This window comes from Equus przewalskii, chromosome 8 (assembly GCF_037783145.1).
Source record: "Equus przewalskii isolate Varuska chromosome 8, EquPr2, whole genome shotgun sequence".
NCBI classification, from domain to species: domain Eukaryota; kingdom Metazoa; phylum Chordata; class Mammalia; order Perissodactyla; family Equidae; genus Equus; species Equus przewalskii.
This window is the reverse complement of record NC_091838.1, coordinates 2,606,095-2,624,985: the sequence shown is the minus strand read 5'-3', so window position 1 is coordinate 2,624,985 and position 18,891 is coordinate 2,606,095. Positions and strand designations below refer to the sequence as shown.

Genomic DNA, 18,891 nt, shown 5'->3' with positions numbered 1-18,891 from the left:
TGCTTCTCCTGGGACACCACCCACTTAGCATCTGTTACACACACCTTACGCACAACCGCACAGTTATAGATAGGTCTCATTTTAATCAATTGAAGACATAGCAAAGTTGTGCTTCTAAGGCACCTCAGAATTTAAAGAAAGGAGCATAAAGGAAAATAACCTAAATGAATTTTAGATTGGCAAAATACTAGGAGTAAGGAGAAGCTAATAAGACAAATGGAATTATTCTATCTTCTAATCAGCACCAAAAGAAGGACTCAGGAAAGATGAAGAGAATGTTCTTTTATTTTTAGCTGTTAACTTTTATTATAAGAACACTACAAATTCGGTAGAGGAGGGGTGGGGTGCAGAAAAAAATGAGAGAGTGGGAGAGACATCATCGATATATCACCCAATGCAAACCAAGACGTGAGCTTTTCGCCAAACAAAACAGAGCTTGAGTTACTCATAACAATTTTTGTGTGTTTTTAAAGTTAGGTATTGTCCTGAGTGTTTTTTATACATTATCTCATTCTAGAAAGAGAGTTACCATGAGCATTTCATCATTTATGTTCCATCATGTGCTTAATCTTTATTTGTAATTTGACGTATTTTCAGAAGGCTATTTTTTAGCAGTTTCTACTTCTGACATCTGTTCAACAGACACATTAGGGATGCAAATATTAGACAGCAATTGTAAGTAGCACGCCATCTTCTCAAACCAAACCAACTTCAATTTAAAATATACTAAAGGTATATAAAACAGCAGTCCACTGAGAATAAAGAGACACGTATAGACATAATGTATACGTGGAGACTTCACCAAAGGTATCAAAACCGTACACAGGTTGGTGGCCATTGTGGCCAATGGAGATGGCAAAAACACCTGAAAAAGAGCAAAACTCAAAAAAAAATTAGATATGAAAACCCTCATTAAGTGCCTGCATATTTATATAAACGAGAAATAAGCTCTAAGCCAACAATAGAAAGTGGGCTAATTATCTATGAGTTTAGATAAACCTGGCGTAGGAGTTAGGATGTCAAAGACTGTCACTGTCAGAGTTTTCTTTGAAGGGAATGAACATCTAGCAGTTGGCTGTTCAGGAGTAGAAATAATCATGACCATTTGCTGTTAAGATAACCATCTCTGATCCAGGTGGCATGAATTTGTTAAGAGGGAGTTCCTTTTCGCAACAGTTTTCCCAGGAAAATAACTCAAGGCAGTAAGAAATTCATGTTAAAAGCACAGATTATCCCCCCGCCCTCTGTTACCCAGGCAGATATTGACAGGTAAATATTATGGCTTTATGGGCTCAGTCTATTAAAGACAAAATAAATCAAAACAAAAACTGTGGCCAGGACAGTTCTATTTTTGGTGGGTTTTTTTGTTTTTGTTCTTGCCAAAACCCTTGAAGCTCCCCTATCCCTGGTACTTTGTGTTAGGATTGTAAGCATCCTGCACCAAACATTACCCAACCAGGGAGAAAATTCAGTAGGCAGTCACTTCTGAAATGTCTGTAAGAGAGAGATATAAGTCTATAGCTGGTATATCGAATAACACTATAAATAATAACAACTATCAATGTCGGTAGAGACTCTGGATTATTTGCATGCCTTAGCTCATTTAATACATCTTCCATTCCTAGGAGGTAGACATTATTCATTGGCATTTTAGATCTGAAGAAGCTGAGAATCAGAGGTTAGATAACAAGATGATTCCCCTCCCGCAGGTATTCTCTGAGCATCCTCTGCAGGCCACCATGTGGCAATGATCACATGATGCTTGTTGGTTCACCTGACTAGGTGGATTATGCCCTGTCCAAAAGCAAGAGCTAAGTCTCATTCCTTCCTGTACCCACAATACGGCGCAAGAGACTTAAAATATAGTTGCTTCTCATTAAATGACACTCGAATACACAACAGTTAGGGGACGGCTGGATGGAAGAAGAGAACACTGAAATAGAAGGATGGTTGTAACCCAACCGGGGTTAATGATGAGAGCACTGTTTTCTTCCTCCCCGTGTTCCTTCCTATATTCTGTGTGTCCTGAGAGGCAAAGAGACTGCCTGGATTTGAATCTCAGCTCTGCTCCATGCTGTGTGAGCTTGGGCAAGGGACTTAGCTTTTCTAAACTTGCTTTCTCATCTGTAAAATGGGGATAACTTTAGTATCTGCCTTTTGTATTACTAAGAGGATTAAACGTGATAATTCAGGCAAAGCTCTTAAGATGATGCCTATCCAACCAAGACTATTCTCCTCTTCTATGATGCAGCATCAGGACCACCTTTCTCCAACAGCATCCTTATGCTGCCAAGTGTCTGCTTACTTCCTCTTCCACGATTAAAGGGCTCTGCCGTAAAACTCTTCCTCATCTAGACGGAAAGGAAGTTTAAAAGTAAGTACGGCTGAAAAGATGAAATTTGTCAGTGATCAAACTAAGTTGATGTTTCAGGACGAGAGACGTCATGGCTGTGACGCCTCGGCAGCACCTGCCTCTTCTGTCTCCTGCCTGCTAAATCCTGCCCGGACGGTGGAAGATGCTGATGTGCACGAGTAGCTACCTAAGTACACAGCAGTCTCTGGTCAAAAGACTTGTAATGATCTGTCCAACCACCCACAGGTCTATGCTTCTCTCCAATAAACCTGATGGAACCTAAGAGATTTTACACTGAGTAAAGTCTGCCCAATAAAAATGAAAATGAGGGGGCTGGCCCCGTGGCCGAGTGGTTAAAGTCCGTGCGCTCCGCTGCAGGTGGCCCAGTGTTTCGTTGGTTCAAATCCTGGGCACGGACATGGCACTGCTCATCAAACCACGCTGAGGCAGCATCCCACATGCCACAACTAGAAGGACCCACAATGAAGAATATACAACTATGTACTGGGGGGCTTTGGGGAGAAAAAGGAAAAAATAAAATCTTTAAAAAAAAAAATGAAAATGAAAACAGCCCAGATTGTCTTTACGTGTTTCACAATTTGCTAGTAGAAAAAAAGATCTACTTATAGATGTTCTGAATATAGTTTTCAAATACGGTTACACCCAACATCTTCTATTTCACACAGAAAAACTTAGAAAACTCACTTTTACCTTATAAGGTCTAGGTAGATTGGGCTTTTGGTATCTTGGTTTTAGTATTCCTATCATTGACAGTAAAGACCAAATAGAACTTGCAAAATAAAGATACTTTATCAAATCAATTAGGTTTGTGGAGACAACCCCAACAGATGCCACAGTGACAAGTAGTAGCACAGACATAAATGGAGAAAAGGGAATATTAAGCATATTAAACAACAAAGGCAGCTGGCCCTCTTGGCCTGCAATATATGTCGTTCTTGATGATTCAAATATGTTCGCCAGAAGGTTGCTGAATGAAGAGGCAGAAATAGCAAAAGGGATAACCCGTGTTAATGAGGGGATGACTCTGTCAGACCACATGACAACCACGGCATCTGCAGAAAAGCAAAAACGTGGAACAGGAAATGTATTTAAAAAGAGAAACTAAGCATAAACCTTTAAAAATTATTTCAAAACCAAAGCAGGCAATTTAAAAAGTAATTAAGAAAATTGAATTTTAATTTCATTGTTTATTTCCTTACTTATCCTTACATGACACCATTTGCATGTGTGCATTTTAGCCGTATCACGCTGTATCATAAATGGTTATTATCTTATATGTCCTCCCCAATAGACCCCAAGGAGCTTCCCTTCTTGAGGGCAAGGCTTATCCATTTCTTTTCTGTCAAACTAGTACTTCACTCAGGGACAGACATATAGTAGGTTTTCCGTAATACTTGTGGAATGAGTTGATTCTGTTGAGTGGATGATTGAATGTGTGCTTGTTTTCCAAAACTACTTTAGAGAGTGCTGACCGTCAGAGTCAAAAAGCCCAGGGCGAGGCTGCTGACCCGGGACTGAGACTGACGAAGACCCCAGATCACGGTGTCATTGGAAATACTTAACAGAAGTGAAAATGAACCACGTAGACAGAGAAAATAAGTTACACACAGATTAAAATACTTATGACGTTTGGGCGCCCGTCTGAACTGTGGACCAGTGGTTCTCAACTGGAGGTAATTTTGCCCCTCAGGGGTCATTTGCCAATATCTGGAGACATTTTTGGTTGTTACAACTGGGGAAGCAGGAGGTTGCTACTGGCGTCTAGTGGGGAGAGGCCAAGGATGCTGCTAAACATCCTGCAATGCACAGGACAGCGCCCTCAACAAAGAATTATAAGGTCCAAAATGTCTAGTGCTGAGATTGGGAAACCCTGCTATTGGCCATCTTTGGAGAATATTCTGATATTTTTACTTAAATGGGCAGACATCTTCTGAACACTAGTTCAATGTAAGTCAGCAGATATGAAAGGCACCAATGAAGAAAAGCATCCATTGCTTATGAGACTCTATTTGAGTCCAATTCATATTATGTAGATATAAGCTAGGATATCAAAATCCTGGCTTATAACAAATAATGAAATTTTTTCAATACAACAAAATTAAAATATCATCAATTGTTCTTGTTCTTAAAGACTTTTATTCTGAATCTATTTTAAATAAACTCCAGTGTGATTTTCACTTTTCTCTTGAGTGCCATTCTATGATATTTGGTCTTGTTTGAAAATATCTCTTGTCTCACTTATTACTCATTTCAAATAAGGTATTCTTGGCTGTTCCTCCTGGGCACCCTTACTGCCACACATTTTGCATTTCAGACACATTTCAGAAATCCTTCTTGTTCTCTGATTTCCCGTCATGTATTCTACAAACATGGTCGGTTATAATTGGAGGAGATTCTACTTTGGCTCTGCTATATAATCTTCCCCTGTATCCCACAAGTGATTTCTTTTTTATTCCTTCCTGCACGTCATTTCTTTTCTTCTAAAAATTATATTATGTATGCTTTTAGTAAAAGTCAAGTAAATAGCACTGAAACACATGAAGTGAAAAGTAAATATCTTTCTCCTCGCCAATCCCTCATTCATGCACCCCAGATGTAACTACTGTTGACATCTTTTTGGATATTCTTCCAGAAGTTTTCTATGCACATATAAACATCTGTGAGGGGTATGTATGTGTGTACATGTGTGTTTGCGTGTGTGTGTGTGTGTGCATGCTTAGGCTTGCTTTTTTCACTTTCCAATATATCTTGATCATATTAGTACATATGCATCCATTTAATTATTTTCGTGAATTCTTAGTATTCCATTATATAACTGTAAGTTAAGTTGTTTACCAATTTTATATTGGTGGATTTTAGGTTGTTTCCAATTTTTTTGCTAATATAAAATGTGCTTTAATGAACAGGCTTGTGCCTTCAAGATTTGGTAGCTAGGATTCTCCTCATAGAGTAAAATCTTAGAAGTGGGACTCATGAGCCAAAGGTATATAAGGTAGATGTTTAAGTAAGTGAGATATTACTAAATTGCTCCCCAAAAATAATGGAACCAATTTACCAGTAAGTGATTCTAGCATTTCCACTTTCCTCTCAAAATTCCTTTTTTTTTTAATTTTTATTTTTTTCGGATGTGCATCATATTTCGAATTCTGTATACATTACATCATGTCCACCACCCTAACACTAATTATAGTGCATCCCCTCACATGTGACCCTAATCACCCCTTTTGCCCTCCCCCCTCCCCCTTCCCCAATGGTAACCACCGGTCCAATCTCCAATGCTATGTGTGGTTTTTTTTTGTCGTTTTTATCTTCTACTTATGAGTGAGATCATATGGTATTTGACTTTCTCCCTCTGACTTATTTCACTCATCATAATACCCTCAAGGTCCATCCATGTTGTCACAAATGGCCGGATCTCGTCATTTCTTACGGCTGAGTAGTAGTCCATCGTGTATAAATACCACATCTTCTTCATCCATTCGTCCCTTGATGGGCACCTAGGTTGCTTCCAAGTCTTGGCTATTGTGTATAATGCTGCAATGAACATAGGGGTGCAAGTATCTTTATGCCTTTGTGTTTTCAAGTTCTTTGGATAAATACCCAGCAGTGGAATAACTGGATCATATGGTAGATCTATCCTTAATTTTCTGAGGATACTCCAAACTGCTTTCCATAGTAGCTGCACCAGTTTGCACTGCCACCAGCAGTGAACAAGGGTTCCCTTCTCTCCACACCCTCTCCAACATTTGTTGTTTCCTGTCTTGTTAATTATAGCCATTCTGACTGGAGTGAGGTGATACCTCATTGTAGTTTTGATTTGCATTTCCCTGATAGCTAATGATGTTGAGCATCTTTTCATATGCCTGTTGGCCATCTGTATATCTTCTTTGGAGAAATCTCTGTTCAGATCTTTTGCCCATTTTCTAATTGGATTGTTGGTTTTTTTGTTGTTGAACTGGATGAGTTCTTTGTATATTTTCCCATTTACAATTGCAACAAAAAGAATAAAATACCTAGGAATAAACTTAATGAAAGAGGTGAAAGATCTGTACACCGAACACTATAAAACATTGTTGAAAGAAATCAAAGAAGACACAAATAAATGGGAAGATATTCCGTGCTCTTGGATTGGAAGAATTAACATTGTTAAAATGTCCATACTTCCTAAAGCAATCTATAGATTCAACGCAATCCCTATCAAAGTTCCAGCAACATTTTTTACAGAATTAGAACAAAGAATCCTAAAATTTATACAACAAAACACCTCGAACAACAAAAGACCTCGAATAGCCAAAGGATTCCTGAGAAAAAAGAACAAAGCTGGAGGTATCACACTCCCCAATTTCAAATTATACTACAAAGTCATAGTAACCAAAACAGCATGGTACTGGCACACAAACAGACACACAGATCAATGGAACAAAATTGAGAGCCCAGAAGTAAACCCACACGTTTATGGACAGCTAATATTCGACAAGGGAGCCAAGAGCATACGATGGAGAAAGGAGAGTCTCCTCAATAAATGGTATTGGGAAAACCACACAGCCACATGCAAAAGAATGAAAGTAGACCATTCCCTTACACTATGCACAAAAATCAACTCAAAACGGATTAAAGACTTGAATGTTAGACCTGAAACTATGAGACTTCTAGAAGAAAACATAGGCAGTATGCTCTATGACATTGGTCTGAGCAGCATATTTTCAAGTCTCATGTCTGACCGGGCAAGAGAAACAAAAGAAAAAATGAACAAATGGGACTACATCAAACTAAAAAGCTTCTGCACAGCAAAGGAAACCATCAACAAAACAAAAAGACAACCTAACAATTGGGAGAAGATATTTGCAAACCACCTATCAGATAAGGGGTTAATATCCAAAGTATACAAAGAACTCCTCTCAAAATTCTTAATGCCACCTGTTTGGCCAGCTACCTGCAGGCTGCTTCTGCTCAGCGAAACCTTCTTAGCCTCCGCTCCCATACAATCTACTTACTATTTTAGATTGTCTTTTCCTATGCCAATATTCCCTAGTTTTACATATGACATGGAACCCTCAAGAACACCAAATGTGAGCACCGCTGTCAGCAGTGTGTTGTGGGGCTTCCTCAGGCGGAAAAGGCCAGGAACCAGGGCTGCTCATTGTGGCATTTCCACACCTGTCATTCAAGAGGGGCATCGTTCTCTGCCCTGCTGCAGAGCTCATTCTAAATGAAGGCTACTGGTTTTTCTTCTAAGAGAACAATCAATAAAGAAATGTCAGAGATATGACACTGACACAAACAAAAACATTACAATATTAAGATCATTGGTACTTTTTCTCTGTAAACCATAGAATCTAACATTTATCACAAAGTGGTATAATTTTTTTCAATGTTCACCAAACAGAATGTAGCATCCAATTCACGCTGCATTCCAGATGCTCTATATTCCTTTGGAAACTCTTCACGTCTTTTAAATACACCCATTTGATTAAAAACATTCACTCCTTAATCCTAAAACTTCCTTAATTTATTAATCTATTTCTTTTGCTTATAAATTTTCCACCTATCATATAAATTATGCTGTTCATTAAGGAAAATTTAGAAAATTCCATAAAGAATAAAGCAAAAATACTCACAATATCATTCTGGCAGATCTCCATTGTTAACTATTTACTTTCTGTTTTATGTGATAACATAGATCCTGCCTTTTCTCTCATTATTACATTATAGGCACTGTCCTTTTACTTTAAGCATTCCTCAACAATATGATCTTTGGAAAAGCTCAGAGTGGTCTGTTATGTGGGTTTCCATACATTATTTATTTATTTCAAACTTATTGGATATTTTGGTGATCTTTAATATTTTGCTTTCATATGTAATAGCTGTGTTTGTCCCTACACATACATTTTTCATGTATAGCTCTGATTATTTTCTTAATCTGAATTCCTAATACAATAAAAGGTAGACATTTGAATTCAAAAAAATTATTTCAGAGTTTAAACAAGGCCTAAGGATTATACGTCTGTAAGAGAAAGCACTGTAAACCGAATCACAAGCGATTACGGTCAGAACACTTCACGAGTCTTCCACACACGTCCAAACTGCTATGCCACCCACACAACTGTGGCAACTCTTATGACACACCAGAGTTGATATTCGTAATTCTTTAACAACCAGTATGGCCAGAGCACTGGCAGTCATAACAGACGCCAGCTCTAGTGAGCCACAACGGCCAGGCCGGCCGTCCAGCAGCTCTGATCACACCCGTAATTAACTTTGTAAATTTGTTCTCTATGTAATCAGAGTAGTTAATAAATCACTGCTTGTTCTTATCCGATTTGGTTTGTTCCCACAAATTCTCAGAATCTTGATGATGACTATTTACAGGTCGCTCAGAGAGCTAGACCGTCATGAATCAACACAGATGCCACGTGTACGGCAGCGTCCTGCACAGCAGTGGCACAGGAATTGAGGCAAAATATGTAAGGACGTTTATAGTAAACCTCTCTTAGATCGCCGCCAGTACCTCGAAGATTCACCAAGCCAGTAATAACTCCTCAGAAGAGATTAGTCTTGAAGGTCCTGGCTGATAGGCTTTTCTGAGAAGGTGCTGACTCAAGGTTTAACTCTGCTTTTAGGACATTGCTAGTCTTCCGCGTTCCCTGGTCCTTATTTCTTTCCAAACTTCCTTTTATCGCTTGAATCTGTTACTCGTTTTTTAATGTATGTTTATTTCTTTAAGGTTTTCTTATTCTTTCATTCTTTATTCTATACTTAGGGCCCTAAATTACTTATCTTTTAGTCAAATTTCCAATATGCCCAGAGCCCTTTGCCACCATAAATTTTACAGTTACTTATGGTAAACAACAACAGTATATTACATATTAATAATGTTAATTATATGCACCAATTGACCATTAGCATCTACTCTTAACTGCTAATATCCTACATTTCAAGTTTATCACTGTTGATGTCACCTAGAAGAACACGTGGAAAATCAGTGTTGTGAAAGTTGTAGCAGATATAAGCACCGACGACATAGGTCACACTGATGAGAAGAGATCATGAGTGGAATAGGAATATTTTGAACCCAGTCTGCACCATACATCAGCATTATGTATACTTTTCCACGTTATCAGAAAATGCAAAACCATGAGGAAACATGAAACTCTTTTCTAACCCAATTAAGCTTTTTTGTCCCTCTGCTATTTTCAAAAATTGTAAGTTGAGGGGCCGGCCTGGTGGTCCAGCGGTTAAGGTCGAACGTTCCGCTTCTCGGCAGCCCAGGGTTCACCAGTTCGGATCCCCGGTGCAGACATGGCACGACTTGGCATGCCATGCTGTGGTAGGCATCCCATGTATAAAGTAGAGGAAGATGGGCACGACGGTAGCTCAGGGCCAGTCTTCCTCAGCAAAAAGAGGAGGATTGGCAGTAAGCTCAGGGCTAATCTTCCTGAAAAAAAATTATTGTAAGTTGATTCTACATATGAAATAATGTAAAGGAGACAGCAGTCTTGGCTGGTAAAGTAATATTTAGGTATGCCAAAAGGACCAGAAGGGTCGTAATTATTATTTATTCCCTAAGTCATTTGCATACAAACCGGAAGAGAGGATTTCCCTGGGTGTCAGAAGAGTCAGGTAGGAACTGTTAACCAGTAAATAAAGGACAGTCACCAAAGGTAACGCAGTAAGGATGCACTTGGAATTGTCTGTCTGGGTTTCGTCACCTCCCATATATGACATAAAACAGCAAAATCACAACTGCTAAAAATTATTTCTTAAATTTATCTTTAAAATAGCTCCATAGATCAACTATTGGGCTGGATTCTTCCTTTCCACCCCACCCACCACACACACACACACACACACACACACACGCATGAACATCTACATTGGTGAACTGTGACACCCCCACCTCCTTTCTGAGCTTGGTGCTAAATGAAGAAAAGGGAACGTTGCTTCCTTTTCCCCATAGGTGGTAAAATTTCTTAAGAATGAAATGAAAGCTGAGCCCGTGGGATGGTTTGGAACCTACCTGTGTGTTCAGCCTCATCCGTTAGGTACAAGGCACTGAGTTGGGTAGTGGAAATACAGTGGTGAGCAGAAACAAACGTGGAGCCTACCCTCAAGAAGAGGAGCTGTGCGTTAATTAAATGCTCACATCAATGAAACATACAGCAGTGACTGTGGTGAGTGTCCGTGAGAGATGAAGTCCTGGGAGAACGTATTATGTAACAACTGGGCGTCTTTGCTCTCTATGCTATAACCACTCTGACTTTTTCCAGTTCCTCAAAATTGCTGTGCCCCCAGAAGCCATAGAGCCCATTCTCTCATGTGAAATGTTCTTTCCTAGTTGTCTTGTTGAGCATTACTCTTACTTTGGATCTCAGCAAAGTCATAATTTCTGGGAAAATAGGAGAGGAAACTTTCCTTGACCAGCAAAATTGTCCTGGTAGACAGTCCCACAGCGTAGATGGAAAGAGTCAAAGAGTCCGTCATAAGTCGTCTCTCCCTGTAGGCTCTTTACCTTCCCTTTATGCCAAGAGTAAGTGCAAAAAGAGAAAAAAGAGGTCTTGATTAGCAGCATATAAATGGACTTTCCAGGATAGTCTTATTCTCAAATATTGTCCCATTTGTCACACCATTTTCCCCATTTTTGCCATTCTCTGGGAATTATCCCTGACATAAAGAATTGAACGTTATGGTTCTGTGTAACTGTGCCCTGGCCACTGGCAGTAGAACCAGGTACAGACTCTGACTCCCTGCAAGTCAATTGTTGTACAGAAGATTTCTCTCAAGAATTTGAACCAAATGTCAACAAAACTGAGAGAATCAGGAAAACGGCAATGTAATGTTGGCTAAAACGAAGGGCGGCTAAGAACTCTGTTTGTTTCAGTTCTAGAGCTGCCTTAGTTCCTGCTGCTCCTGAAGGTTGGGTGTTCAGGTCTTCCTTGAATTACGGCGTTATCCTTCCAGTAAATTCTTCTTTTACTGTTTAAGCTAATGTATGTAGGTTTCTGTTACTTAAAGCCAAGTTGCTCTGACTAATAGATATCTGTCCTTTCACCTGTGTCGAATTTCTTCCATCTGCACTTGCCCAGGGTTGAATGTCATGTCCATGGTGTACACTAATATGGGCTCATTGAGCAGTTGAAGAGTAAAGAATGTCAAAAACTCTCATTTAAATGCTACCTGCACCACGTACCAGTTGTGGGCTTCTGCACAATTTATTGACTGTCAAAGTTTCAATTTCCTCACCCATGTATTGGGGGAAATGAAAAATATAGCACTCAATAAGTTATTAATGACTATGATTATTAGTTAAAGCTTTTAAACAAGCAAAAAGGCAACTTTTAGGATTAACTCGACTTTTCTCTGGGCCTTTTACTGTTTCTCATTATGTATTAGATTTATAGAGAGGAGGTAGGGAATATAATGCAACATAACATACCGTAATTTAAGGCTATAATGACCCGACGGGGTGAATAGCCATGGTCTCGAACTTAGAAGATGGTTGTGCCCACAATATGCAAAATCAGCTGCCTACAAATTACAATGTTACAGGTAAAACTGTTACTTAGAATTTAGCAGTCCTTAAAATTTATTAAGCAAATTATTAATCCCAGGATACACTGAAATTCCTCCAGCTTTAGTTTACTGCCAGCTGCTTGTGAAGAATTCTACAATTGTTTGTAGGTTAGCAAATTTTGTAAATCTATTTTTAGCAGAGAAAAGTTATCTAGCAATGAAACAAGATGAAATTGGTTCAAATGGAAATCAGAGATATCTCTTCTATCCTTAAAAGAGAGAGGGGCCGGCCAGTGGCACAGCAGTTAAGTCCACGCGCTCCACTTTGGCTGCCAGGTGTTCACAGGTTTGGATCCTGGGCGTGGACCTACACGCTGCTTATCAATCCATGCTGTGGCAGGTGTCCCACATATGAAAAATAGAGAAAGATGGGCACAGATGTTAGCTTAGATTCAATCTTCCTCAGCAAAATAAAAAGAGGATTGGCAGCAGATGTTAGCTTAGGGCTAATCTTCCTCAGGGGGAAAAAAAAAGAGAGAGAGAGACAAAGTGAGAAAAAGAGAAAGCTTCATTAGTTGTGCTAGCCTCTCAAATTGCAGTGCAGCATGTAATTGCAAACTCCATGAAAGGGTAGTCTCCTCTCCTTGCTTTCTTTGCTCCAGACCCCATTTTTTAACTCAGTGCAAAGTAACTTTCCTCTCAGACTCAAAATTCACCGACAACTTCTTACTTAGTCAATGAGATGACTTCTGATCAGTCCTCATGCTCCTCAACTTCTGAAAGCTTTTCACCAGCTTGATTACAAACTCTTTTTGGAACATATGGTGATTTTTTAAAAGAATTCTCTAAACTTCCAGTGGCTTCTTCATTGGATCACCTTTCTTTACCTATCACCTAAAAGTTGGCATTCCCCAGTCACCTGTCTCCAACCCTAAACCATGTTATTCTCTCTCTATGGACTTGCCCCAGTCGTCATATCTACTATCAAGCCCATCAGATGGAAAACCTTTTGCAGTCACCCAAGACTACGTGCCGGGTCTTCAATGCAGGTCTCCACGGCTTCACTCATATTTTTCTACTGCTGGAATCTTCTGGATTCAATTAAAATTGCCACCTTTTCCACATGACGACATAGCAAAAGCTGATCTTGCCTTCTACTAAATTTCCACAGTAATTAAGTTGTTCCCTTATGGCCACTTATTAAATACTGTCATGCCATTATTTGTTTATAAGGCACAGAACCATAGTGATTTTAAGCCATAATCCCCATTTTTCAGATGAAGGAAAAGAAAAAGGAAGTCCAGAGAAGTAAAGACACTTGCCAAAGCTTGTAAGTGGCAGAGGTCAGACCAAAATTTAGGTATTGTCTTTTCTACTAGACCGTAAGCCTTTTTAGGGTAAAGAATAATCTTACTCATCTTAAGGCACCAATACAGCATTTTAAAAATAGTCGCTGTTTGGAAAGATATTTGCTGGTGGAATGATTTCATGAGTGATGGACACATCAGCAACGACAAGGGGTCCTAACATTAAGGGAAAAATTTGTTCAAGGGTAGAGCCTACTTCGTGGTTATACATCAAGGAAAAGAACTAGTAAAAAGGTTGAAATTGAGAAAAATGAAATAAATGAATGTGAAAGATTCCCGAGGGAGAGAGAGGGAAAGCATATAGATAGAGTTCAAGGGAACAGACTGATTTTGAAAATGAAGAGAGAAAACTTTTGTCCTGACATTGAAGGGAAGAGCATTAAATCAGCCTCAGCACAATCTAGGATGTTGATGATCCTCTTCTCTTTAAAAATGCTTAAGAGCCTAAGTCTCATCAGGCCATGCTGAGGCAGTGTCCCACATAGCACAACCAGAAGGACCCACAACTAGAATACACAACTATGTACTGGGGGGCTTTGGGGAGAAGAAGAAGAAGAAGAAAATAAAAAGATTGGCAACAGATGTTAGCTCAGGTGCCAATCTTAAAAAAGAAACTAGATTAACAAGGAAGTCCCATATCTGTGGTCCTAGAAAAGAAAGCTGAAAAAGAGAAGTTGTTCAATAAAATAATTATAGCATAGTTATTAAAGAATAAAATTATTCATTTGAATAAATGGGGGAAAAATTTAAAGTCTGGCATGTTCTCACTTGATTTAGAAAGCACAGAGAAGAAAAAAAAATATTGAATCATTTCTTTACAATAAAACTCCCAAACATGTTAAAAGATGTACATTTCACATTGTGAGCATTAGGTCATGGCTTGTGATTTTTTTCTCAAAGGATTGTTAATTACCTGCTATAAATATAATGCATCCCCCACCTGAATATGCAAAATATCCTTGGAAGACAGCTTCTATATACTGGGTGGCTTCTGGGAACTCAGCAGCAAAAGCGTTCTGAAACCTTCCTACATTCTCCTTCCTTCCTCTCACTAGCAACACCCCTCCACTTAGGGAAATGAGGCCAAGTACGGCCACTTTCAGCGCGGTGCTGGCTGTCTAAAGCCAAGTTATCTCTTTTCCACCGCGAGAATTCAGAATTCCCACAACCCACAATATGGCCAGCGCCAGACATTTCTTTGGCAGATTTGGAGCAGAGCAGCTGGAATAAAGAGGTTGGATGCTGATTACTCGGCGAGAAGCAGGGCTTGGCTGGCAACTGGTCCTCGCTGCAGAAACAAGCTCGTCCAGAGTCTCAGAAAAGACGGGGTTGCCAAAACATCTCTTGAGAAAGTCAACGTTAGCTCCACTGCATGGGAAGGTTGTACCTATCTCCGCTGAGCAGAGGGAAGTCATCACGGCCGACAGGACACGGGCAGCCCAGATGCACAGGGAGAGCCCCACGTTCATGGAAGAGTACTTCAACACTCCTTTGGGGGCCACCAAAATTCCAGCGCCAATTACGTTACCTGTGACAAAACGTGTGACCCAGAAAGATCCAAACACTTTTGAGCTGGATCATCTTCCCTTTATCCATTGTAATTGAAGAATTTTAAAACTTACGATTTCTGAATTTTTCTGTCTATATTGCTGGAAAGGATGTCCGTGGATTCTCTGAAATAAGACAGCGCTGTCCTTTTTGTTCCACCTTCATTAAATCTAGCCCATTTTCAATCATTAAAAAATATATGTGATGCATCCAAGTAAAATAGGGCAAGATGACTTGGAAAGGTTTAGTTTGACTTGTTTTTTAATCATTATCAAAATAATACTTTCAGATGGAAGAAAGGGACTTCAAAAGGCAGAGTATTACAGCAAAAAGCAGGCGTTTTCTGCTCTGCTTCACTCTTTCCCAGACACATTCCCAGTTTTCTCTGGAAACAACCATTTAAAAACATGTATGGTTTTAGTTCTTTCTGGTGGTTGCCTTCATAACTCTGAATAATATGAAAAGACTTTTATTCTTAACCATCTCAACTTGAGAGAGCATCCGTGACTTCCTCCCACGAACGCTGAAGAATTAGCTCCCTTACTATCCTCTTGCTTACCCTGCTCCCTCTTTCTCCCATTTCTTATCGTCAAGCTTTCAAGAAACGAAGTATTTACTTTCCATCAGGCTCATGGATGCCAATTAACAAGGCGAGGGAGTGAAACACCTTGCACCATAAGCCTGTCCTTAACCAGACATCGCCCTGGTAGCGTGGGTCACATGCAGAAAAATGTGGACAGGAAGTACGGGAGAAGGCCCGACCCCATAGACAGAAGGAAGCAGGGTCCTAAACATCTGAGCGAGGCCTGGGCCTCAGTGGCTCTTACATACGTTAACTTTACAACGCCAACCATTGTTTTGAGTATCTTCAAAGCCTCTCAGCTCGGGGCACACCCCCAGCCTCAGAAGTAAATCATTTCCAAATTATCCTCTAAGAGTAAATGAAAATGAAATTTGTATGTTTTTGCTCTGGTTGTGGGTGAACTGACTGTTTTGTAGCAGATTGCATCCGGGAAAATCCAGTGACAGCACCGCATAAATCTCTGTAAACATGACCGGGTCCACGTCCCAGAGAGCAAGGACCTGGGAGCGAGGGAAGGGGACCAGGAAGCTCACCTGAGGATAGAAACAAAGTGTGTGGAATAAGCCAGACAGGGAAAGACAAGTATTGCATAGTTCCACTTCCACGGAGCATCTAAAATAGTCAAATTGATAAAACGAAGGACTGGAATGGTGGTTGGCAGGGCCTGGGAGGGGAGCAGAAATGGGAAGTTATTCCACAGTCATAACGTTTCAGCTAATTAAGATGAATGCGTTCCAGAGATCTGCTGTACAGCATCATTATAGTCAACAATAATGTATGCCGAAAATTTGTTAAGAGGATAGATCTCATGTTGAGTGTTACCACAATAAAATATTTTCAAAGAGAGTAAAATACAATTTAACTCATGAAAAAAAAGGTAGAAACAAAGTCAAAGAAGGGGGCAGAGTTACTCAACGTCCTGTCGCTGAGTCCCCCAACTACTCGTCTACTTTCAGGAGAGACCACGGGGGGACGCTCTGCCCACAGTCGGAATCTCATAGCAGGAAAACAGGACTAGAACCCTCCTACAGGGCCCCAGTAGGAGGCTGGGCGCTCCGTAGCGTGTCTCTTTGGCCAGGCTGAAATGCCTTTCCCCAGTTTCTTGGTTAGAATGGACCATAAGGAAGACTTTCGTGTGAGGTTTGGAGAGCAGAAGTGAAACAGCAGTTGTTTTGATAGTTCATGCTGACAAGAAACCCCTCCTTGAGAAACTTCAGTCCACCTCCTTCGAGCCCCTTTCCCCACTAGGCCGTCTCCTTGATCTGCTCAGAGCAGTTTAGCAAGAATACCCACATCCTTGGTGTCGAATCAATTTCTTCTTGATAATTTTCCATCCGCTGACACCCTCATTCCGCCCGTTGGTTATAAACCCCCAGCTGTCTTTGCTGTGTCTGGAGTTGAGCTCGGCTCTAGGCTGAAGTCTCTTTTGCCTACTGCAGTAGCTTGAAGAAAGCCTGTCTTGCCCTTTTTAAGAAGTATTCTGTGCAATTTTTCTCTTACAACATACACTGTCTCGTATACAAGGGCCCACCTTGTTGCTGTAACTGTCATGGGTCTGCTGGCTCACCTTGTTGGTTTGAGGCCATGACATCCCACAGCCACGTCACTTTCACCAAGACCCTCCTTCAGCTTCTCCAACCTCTGGGTCAGAGGGTGCTTAGCTCAGAGATGAAGGGCCCCAACTTCTGCAAGTTATGCACGCAATAAAGGTTAGTGGTAATGAGAACTAACACAGACTTCACTTCATCCTTGTGGACTCCAACTCGTGCTCGCGAGTTCCAGCTTGTTCTTGTTCTCCTCCACTTTGACATCCATCATTCCTTCTGGATTACCTGAACTTCAACTTCCCAGTATCAGACTTGAGGACAACAGCTTTCAGAGAGACTACTTAATCAGCTCCCACAAATGCACAAAGTCAAACCTCTATAACAAACAAATCCTTTTAATTTATATTGGTTTGCAGCTAAATAGAAAGAGATTCAGACAGAGATACAGATAAATAAAGATAAACAAATATAGATAGACGTAGACATAGATGTGGATATAGATGTAGATATAGATAATTAGACAAAAGATATAAATACAGAGTTCTTAGTGGTTCTGTTGCTCTGATTGATACAAGGAGCAAAAGGCTATGCCATCTCGTGCATCCCAGGAGTCCTACAGTATTTGGGCATGTCTGTGACTCTGAAAATAAGGAATGTGAAACGGGACACTTGGCTGGGCTATCAATCCCCACTTCTGCTGTCTCAGGACTATCAGAGATTCTCCTCACTCAGGGGATGTACTCTACGAAACAGTGCCCCTCGTCTGTAGGGGATATTCTTGAAGATTCTATGTGGGGTTACTACATCAAAGGGGAAAACGTGTGAGTCATCCAACATTAGGCTCACAGGCACAGCTCCTGCAGTGCTGGAATATCTTCCACACAGCGTCTAGGCGAGCTCAGCCCTTGGACAGAAACTCTGGAAAGCTCAATGGGAAGCGGCCATGCGCAGGCCTTCTTACGCAGGACTCAAGAAACAGGAGACTGGAACAGCTGAGAGCAGACATTTCAAAGGACATTAAATTTTACAGCCAGATGTCACTTAGAAGGGTTTACAATGTTGTTTTTTCATCTTTATTTTTCTTTTTCTATAATTGCCCTACTAAGAGAAGATCTGTCATGACCACAGGCCTAAAGGTGTCAGTCTTATTGAGTGTATATCATTAAGTCAATTGTACAGAGATGCAAAAAGATGCCCATAGAAGTCAAGAAGCTTGCCAACGCCTCCAGTCCATGGTCTGAATGTCTAAAGTCTACTTTTTGTAGCCCTGACTTAAAAATAAATGTGGTAGCCAATGGCAGAGTGAGGCTCCCCACGTCTGCTCTTTCACAAGGGTGGCAAAATACTGGAAAATGCGTCAAAATCAACTTTTTCTCTACTTTAGAAACTAAGCCAAGACTTGCAACAATCTGAAGAGAAGTTATTCAAGAAAAGCTTCTGAACTTCCATTAAAATGGTTGAGTTTGTGGGTTTTTTAACTTGGCCTCCTCCCATCCTCCTTTCCCCAGCTCCCAGTAGCCTTGAAAACCAGCTGCCCTGAAATCCTGGCAGCCATAAAAAAACAGTGTTGCAGCCACAGGAAAGGGGCACACCAGGAGCTCGTAGATGGGCACCATCTCCAGATCATTCTTCCCATTGGACACAGCTCCTGGGAAAGGACCAATTGGCAGGGCTTGGACATGACTCAGAGCTGGCTCTGTGGGAAAATCCCTATGGGCAGGGCATTTACCTGAAACAATCAGCTGAAATCATTTATAACACCGTAACTGTGAGGGCAGCAATGCTAGTTCAGGGAAAACATCCCAGCCTGAAATTTAAAAGGAAGATCTGGAGGAAGAGATGTCCAGAAGAGCCTTTGAAAAGAATGACATATTCCTGAATATCTAGAAGGCCATGTGCATGTTCTGGGTGTGTGAACGCCCAGGGAACATCTGGCAGGGCCCCAGTCTCTTGCCTCTGGCT

The 18,891-nt window shown here is 40.6% G+C and overlaps 1 protein-coding gene across 1 annotated transcript; it reads right to left on the bottom strand.

The window, feature by feature from the left end:
- Positions 1 to 601: 601 nt before the first annotated feature.
- SLC7A13 (solute carrier family 7 member 13) lies at positions 602 to 14,847 on the bottom strand. The gene is given in 7 exon segments (XM_070631343.1): positions 602 to 865; positions 3,065 to 3,426; positions 9,958 to 10,083; positions 14,165 to 14,498; positions 14,501 to 14,582; positions 14,584 to 14,817; positions 14,819 to 14,847. Coding segments are annotated over 7 exon segments (1,431 nt in total).
- Positions 14,848 to 18,891: the final 4,044 nt, after the last annotated feature.